This window comes from Odocoileus virginianus, chromosome 6 (genome assembly GCF_023699985.2).
Source record: "Odocoileus virginianus isolate 20LAN1187 ecotype Illinois chromosome 6, Ovbor_1.2, whole genome shotgun sequence".
Taxonomy (NCBI): Eukaryota; Metazoa; Chordata; class Mammalia; order Artiodactyla; family Cervidae; genus Odocoileus; species Odocoileus virginianus.
The window spans coordinates 17,972,139-17,979,505 of record NC_069679.1 but is presented as its reverse complement, the minus strand read 5'-3'; the positions used below and the strand labels follow the sequence as shown (position 1 = coordinate 17,979,505).

At 38.6% G+C, this 7,367-nt stretch overlaps 1 protein-coding gene across 1 annotated transcript; it reads right to left on the bottom strand.

Moving 5' to 3' along the window:
* Positions 1-566: 566 nt before the first annotated feature.
* On the bottom strand, positions 567-6,576 carry LOC139035532 (olfactory receptor 4F15-like). The gene is made up of 2 exons (XM_070468540.1): positions 5,636-6,576; positions 567-630 (listed from the first exon to the last, which is right to left on the bottom strand). Exons 1-2 carry the CDS (start codon positions 6,565-6,567, stop codon positions 567-569), a joined length of 996 nt encoding a protein of 331 aa, XP_070324641.1. The 5' UTR covers positions 6,568-6,576.
* Positions 6,577-7,367: the final 791 nt, after the last annotated feature.

Here is a 7,367-nt window from a genome sequence, read left to right as displayed (position 1 = left end):
TTCCAGCTGGGGTTCTCTGATTCCTTGCTGTTTTTGTGTGTTGATTTAGAGAAATGCCTCCTTCTCTCAGTCTTTCCTCTTTATGCCTTTGTGTCAGGTCTATATCCATGTTAGATAGATTCCCCAACTACATAGTGAATGAGTTTCTGTACTATCCTATGTAAAAGTTTTTCAAGGTCATTCTTTCTTATTCTAAAATAATACCTGTTTTTAGTGGACATCTACTCTGTTCTTTGCCCAAATGAGCAACCTTCTTATGTTAAATGTATCTTTTTCTTGCGGTAAGTATGTGGTATGATTAGCAGATGACATGTAGATCCTACCTCTCTGAACACTGCTGTTTTTCAAAGGTTGGGCTTCTGAACCAAGTCATAGTGACATATCTCCAAGCCACAGTTGATTGCTGCAAGTATGTCTCTGACCACAAAGGTCCAAATCTGAGCTTCTCCCCAGGATGTTAGACTTTGGAATAGAAAAACCAAGCCTAAGTCCTTTTTTGGAGTGTGATGTGTAGAAATTACTAGCAATCATATTTCCTCTGTTAGAAATTGAATCTGGGATAATTTTTAAAAAGATATGGTAGAGAAGAAGATGTAGTATTTAGGTTTGGCAGTATTCAAGTTCTTGATTCTAGCTGTCTTGGACATTCAGCTTCTGCACTCAGTTTGATTACTAGCTGATTACTAGCTGTTAAATAAGCCAGTACACCCATCCTCTTGCATAAGCTTAAGTTATGATTATGTCATTTATAGTCAAAAAAGTATTGATAAGTACATCTTTGATTGTAATTCTTTCAATTACTTATGTGAAATACCTATTTTCTTATTTCTTTAAGAAAATATTATATTTGTCAATAAAATAGAAATATGCTCATTATGTTAGATTTATATGGATATTAGAGATTAAAATAGAAATTATCCATAAAAATTACCATCTGAATATAATTATGAGTAATATACTGGCATATTTATTTCCAGTATTTTTCTATGCCTACATAAATATACATTTACACAATTGTGATTTTATGGTCTCTACATTGTTAGCCTGACTTTTTCATAATATTTTGAGAATTCTTTTACATTATTAAATATTGTAATACAAAATAATTTAAAATGCATACATAGAATTGCATTATATAACTATATCATAATTATATTTTTTATTCTTCTGTTGGTCAATTAAAATTATGTTAAATTTTTTGCTGTGCTTTGAAAATTCTTTTCTATACCCCTGTCTGTATTTAATATTACTTCTTTTATAGATTGATATATTCAGAATTAGTAGGATTTAACAATATTTAAACTCTTTATTCATATAATCATCTCTCATAAAAGATTTGTACTGTGTGGAAAAGAATCTGCTTGCCAGTGCAGATGTGTGTTCAGTCCCTGGGTCAGGAAGGGACTGTGTCATCTATGCCACCACAGAGCACCGAGGTAAGCTCCCTGTGCTATACAACAGGCTCCCACTAGCCATCTGTTTCACACATGGTAGTCTATATACGTCAGTCCCAGTCTCCAAGATCATGCCACCTCTCTTCCTCCCCCACCCTGTGTCCATGTGTCTGTTCTTGTGTCTCTGTCTCTATTCCTGCCTAGCAAATAGGTTCATCTGTACTGTTTTTTTTTTGATTCCACATATATACATTATTATATAATATTTCTTTTTCTCTTTCTTTCTTACTTCATACTGTATGACAGATTATAGATCCATCCATGTCTCTACAAATGATCTAGCTTCATTCCTTTTTACAGCTGAGTAATACGCTATCACACGTATGTACCACATTTTCTTTATCCATTCGTCAGTGGTCATTTAGGTTGTTTCCATGTCCTGGCTATTGTAAATGGTGCTGCAAAAACAATGGGATGCTTGTGTCTTTTTGAATTATTGTTTTCTCAGGGTATATGCCCAGTAGTGGATTGCTGGGTCATGTGATAGTTATATTTTTAGTTTCTTAAGGAATCTTCATAGGTTCCTTAGGCTGAATCAATTCATAGGCTGAATCAATTTATATTCCCAGCAACAGTGCAAGAAGGTTCCCCCTTTTCCACATCCACTCCAGCATTTATTGTTTATGGATTTTTTGATGATGGTCGTTCTGACACATGTGAGATGATACCTCATTGTAGTTTTGATCTACGTTTCTCTAACAATTAGTGAAGCTGAGCATCTTTCATGTGCCTTTTGTCATCTGTACATCTATTTAGATCTGCCACCCATTTTTGATTCAGTTCAGTTCAGTTCAGTCACTCAGTCATGTCCAGCTCTTTACGACCCCTAGAACTGCAGGACGCCAGGTCTCCCTGTCCATCACCAACTCTCAGAGTTCACCCAAACCCATGTCCATTGAGTCGGTGATGCCATCCATCTCATCCTCTGTTGTCCCCTTCTCCTCCTACCCTCAATCTTTCCCAGCATCGGGGTCTTTTCAAATTAGTCAGCACTTTGCATCAGGTGGCCAAAGTATTGGAGTTTCAGCTCCAACATCAGTCCTTCCAATGAACACCCAGGACTGATCTCCTTTAGGATGAACTGGTTGGATCTCCTTGCAGTCCAAGGGACTCTCAAGAGTCTTCTCCAACACCACAGTTCAAAAGCATCAATTCTTCAGAGCTCAGCCTTCTTTGTAGTCCAACTCCCACATCCATACATGACTACTGGGAAAACCATAGCCTTGACTATATGGACCTTTGTTGACAAAATAATGTCTCTGCTTTTTAGTATGCTGTCCTTCCAAGGAGTAACTGTCTTTTAATTTCATGGCTGCAATCACCATCTGCAGTGATTTTGGAGCCCCCCAAAATAAAGTAAGCCACAGTTTCCACTGTTTCCCCATCTATTTGCCATGAAGTGATGGGACCAGATGCCATGATCTTAGTTTTCTGAATGTTGAGCTTTAAGCCAACTTTTTCACTTCCTTCTTTCACTTTCATCAAAAGGCTCTTTAGTTCTTCTTCACTTTCTGCCATAAGGGTGGTGTCATCTGCATATCTGAGATTGTTGATATTTCTCCTGGCAATCTTGATTTCAGCTTGTGCTTCTTCCTGCCCCACGTTTCTCATGATGTACTCTGCATATAAGTTAAATAATAAGGGTGATAATATACAGCCTTGACGTACTCCTTTTCCTACTTGGAAAAGTAGTTCCATGTCCGGTTCTAACTGTTACTTCTCAAGAGGCAGATCAGGTGGTCTCTTAGTCCCATAAATTTTCCACAGTTCATTGTGATCCATGCAGTCAAAGTCTTTGGCATAGTCAATAAAGCAGAAATAGACGTTTTTCTGGAACTCTCTTGCTTTTTGGATGATCCAGTGGATATTGGCAATTTGATCTCTGGCTCCTCTGCCTTTTCTAAATCCAGCTTCAACATCTGGAAATTCACAGTTCACATATTGCTGAAGTCTGGCTTGGAGAATTTTGAACATTGCTTTGCTAGCATGTGAGATGTGTGCAACTGTGTGGTAGTTTGAGCATTCTTTGGCATTGCCTTTCTTTGGGATTGGAATGAAAACTGACCTTTCCCAGTCCTGTGGCCACTGCTGAGTTTTCCAAATTTGCTGGCATATTGCATGTAGCACTTTCACAGCATCATCTTTTAGGATTTGAAATAGCTCAACTGGAATTCTCTCACCTCCATTAGCTTTGTTCTTAGTGATGCTTCCTAAGGCCCATTTGACTTCACATTCCAGGATATGTGGCTTTAGGTGAGTGATCAAACCATCCTGATTATCTGGGTCGTGAAGATCTTTTTTGTACAGTTTTTCTATGTATTCTTGCCACCTCTTAATATCTTCTGCTTCTGTTAGGTCCATACCATTTCTGTCCTTTATTGAGCCCATCTTTGCTGGAAATATCCCCTTGGTATCTCTAATTTTCTTGAAGAGATCTCTAGTTTTTCCCATTCTGTTGTCCTCCTCTGTATCTTTGCATTGATCACTGAGAAGGGCTTTCTTATCTCTCCTTGCTATTCTTTGGAACTCTGCATTCAGATCCTTATATCTTTTCTTTTCTCCTTTGCTTTTCACTTCTCTTACTTTCACAATTATTTGTAAGGCCTCCTCAAGCAGCCATTTTTCCTTTTTGCATTTCTTTTTCTTGGGGATGGTCTTGACACCTGTCTCCTGTACAATGTCACGAAACCTCCATCCATAGTTCATCAGGCACTCTCTCAGATCTACTCCTTAAATCTATTTCTCACTACCACTGTATAATCGTAAGGAATTTGATTTAGGTCATACCTGAATAGTCTAGTGGTTTTCCCCACTTTCTTCAATTTAAGTCTGAATTTGGCAATAAGAAGTTCATGATCTGAGCCACAGTCAGCTCCCGGCCTTGTTTTTGCTGACTGTATAGAACTTTTCCATCTTTGGCTGCAAAGAATATAATCAATCTGATTTTGGTGTTGACCATCTGGTGATGTCCATGTGTAGAGTCTTCTCTGGTGTTGTTGGAAGAGGGTGTTTGCTGTGACCAGTGCATTCTCTTGGCAAAACTCTATTAGCCTTTGCCCTGCTTCATTCTGTACTCCAAGGCCAAATTTTCCTGTTACTCCAGGTGTTTCTTGACTTCCTACTTTTTCATTCAAGCTCCCTATAATTAAAAAGACATCTTTTTTGGGTGTTAGTTCTAGTAGGTCTTATAGGTCTTCATAGAACTGTTTAACTTCAGCTTCTTCAGTGTTACTGGTCAGGGCATAAACTTGGATAACCATGATATTGAATGGCTTGCCTTGGAAACGAACAGAGATCATTCTGTCATTTTTGAGATTGCATCCAAGTACTGCATTTTGGACTCTTTTGTTGACTATAATGGCTACTCCATTTCTTCTAAGGGATTCCTGCCCACAGTAGTAGATATAATGGTCAACTGAGTTAAATTCACCCATTCCAGTCCATTTTAGTTTGCTGATTCCTAGAATGTCGATGTTAACTCTTGCCATCTCCTGTTTGACCACTTCCAATTTGCCTTGACTCATGGACCTAATATTCCAGGTTCCTATGCAATATTGCTCTTTACAGCATCAGACCTTGCTTCTATCACCAATCACATCCACAACTGGGTGTTGTTTTTTCTTTGACTCCATCCATTCATTCTTTCTGGTTAGATTGTTTGTTTTTTGGATATTGAGACACATGAACCATTCGTAAATTTTGGAGGCTAATCCCTTGCTTGTCTCATCATTTGCAAATATTAATATTTCCTTCCATTCTGAGGAATAATATATTACTTTCCAACACCAATTGTTATTCTCTGCTTAGCACATTTTGATGGATAAGAAAATTGGAAGTGGAGGATCAAGATGATAATCAACTTTTGTTTGAAGTATTTTGCATAGTAATTATATGGAGAATGAGTCAAGCATTTCTTAATTATTAAAAAAACAAGATAAAATGCTTACCACCCAGAGTTATCATAAATATTAAATAAAATAATTTATATAAAAATCTAACAGAAGTTGGAAAAATAGAAACTCCCATGTTAACTCTCTTTTTCCTTATTTATTTGGTATACAGCAACATGAAAAATGCCTAAATATTACCTAGTGCATAAAATTAATAGAAATCTAAGATGATATTTTTCTATTGTCATTGTGGGTATAGCTGAATTTCTTTATCATTAGAGTATTTAAGGCATCTTCCTGTAACTCACAAGCTGATGGCACAGTTTCTTCATTGCTGCCTTCATCTCTTTGTTCCTGAATGTATAGATGACTGGATTCAGAAAAGGAGTGAGAACAACATCAGAGATAGCAAGAAATTTGTCCAAGTGTGATGAAGGGAAGGGCCAGGTGTAAAAGAAAATTAATGGCCCAAAGAATAAGACCACCACAGTGACGTGAGCTGACAAGGTGGAGAGCGCCTTGGATACACTACCTGAGGAGTATTTCCAAACAGTGACCAGAATGAAAATGTAGGAAATAATCAATATGAAGAAGAAACCCACAGAGATGAGTCCACTGTTGGCGGTGACCATGAACTCTAGTCTATAGGTCTCTGTGCAAGCAAGTTTAATGAGTCGTGGGAGGTCACAATAAAAGCTGTCCAGTACATTAGGACCACAGAAGGGCAAGTCTATGACAAAAGCCAGTTGGGCCACTGAGTGGATGAGGCCAAGGACCCAGGCAGTAGCCAAAGTCAAAGCGCACATTCGTGGGTTCATGATGGTCAAGTAGTGGAGAGGCTTGCATATGGCCACATACCTGTCAAAGGCCATGGCAATGAGCAGCACCATTTCTGTGCCCCCAATGGCATGAATAAAGAAGATCTGAGTTAGACAACCCCCAAAGGAGATGGCTTTGCATTTTCTGAAAAGGTCATAAATCATTTTGGGAGCAGTAGTAGAGCAAAATCCCATGTCAAGAAAGGAAAGGTTGGCCAGCAGGAAGTACATGGGGGAGTGCAAGCTAGTGTCAGCACTCACAGAGAACACAACAAGGAGGTTTCCCATCAGGCTTGCCATGTAGAACACAGAGAAAAAAAAGGCAAGAAGAAACTGGATCTCCCAGGAATTGGAGAGTCCCAGGAACACAAATTCAGACACCATGGAGTGGTTGGCTCCACCCATTGTCTCTGCATTCAGAGGTGACTCAATTTTACTTGAAAAAGATTAGAAAGATCAAATTTGAGAGTCAGTGATCATATGAAAATACCGCCCTAATTCACAGAAGCAAAACACCTATAATATAAGCCCTTAAACTCTAGTTGCAGAAAATATGCAGTAATTATTTGCCACAAAGCACTGCTTCTTACTCCCCAGCCTCCCTAGGTTCTGATAAAAGGATTAAAATATTCTGCTGAATCAAAAGGGTTATGAGAGGAAGGATAGGAGTGCCCAGGAATATCATGAAGGGAGGTAAAAGAGGAAATAGAAATGAAAGTATTGATTTTGCTCTCACAGTCTGTTACTCATGCCCATTGTTGTTGTTTGTTGTTCAGTGGCTAAGCCGTGTCTGACTCCTTGTGACCTCATGGACTGCAGGATGCCTGCCTTCCCTGTCCTTCACAATTTCTTGGAGTTTGCTCACACTCATGTCTATTGAGTTGATGATATCATCCAACCATCTCATCCTCTGTTGTCCACTTTTCCTCCTGCCCTCAATCTTGCCCAGCATCAGGGTCTTTTCCAATGAGTTGACTTTTTACATCAGGTGGCCAAAGTTTTGGAATTTCAGCTTTAGCATTAGTCATTTCAATGAATATTCAGGGTTGATTTCCTTTGGGATTGACTGGTTTGAGCTTCTTGCTGTCCAAGGGACTCTCAAGAGTCTTCTCCAACACCAAAGTTTGAAAGCATCAATTCTTCAGTGCTCAACCTTCTTTATGATCCAATTCTCATATCCACACATGAGTATTGAAAAAACCATA

Bases quoted from the DNA above. Each gene is read 5' to 3' on its own strand.
- LOC139035532 (XM_070468540.1), bottom strand. From the start codon at position 6,567: ATGGGTGGAGCCAACCACTCCATGGTGTCTGAATTTGTGTTCCTGGGA. The intron at 631-5,635 runs GCCTTAAATACT...CAAGACAGCTAG, and splicing joins CTTGTGAGTTACAGGAAGAT to AATCAAGAACTTGAATACTG.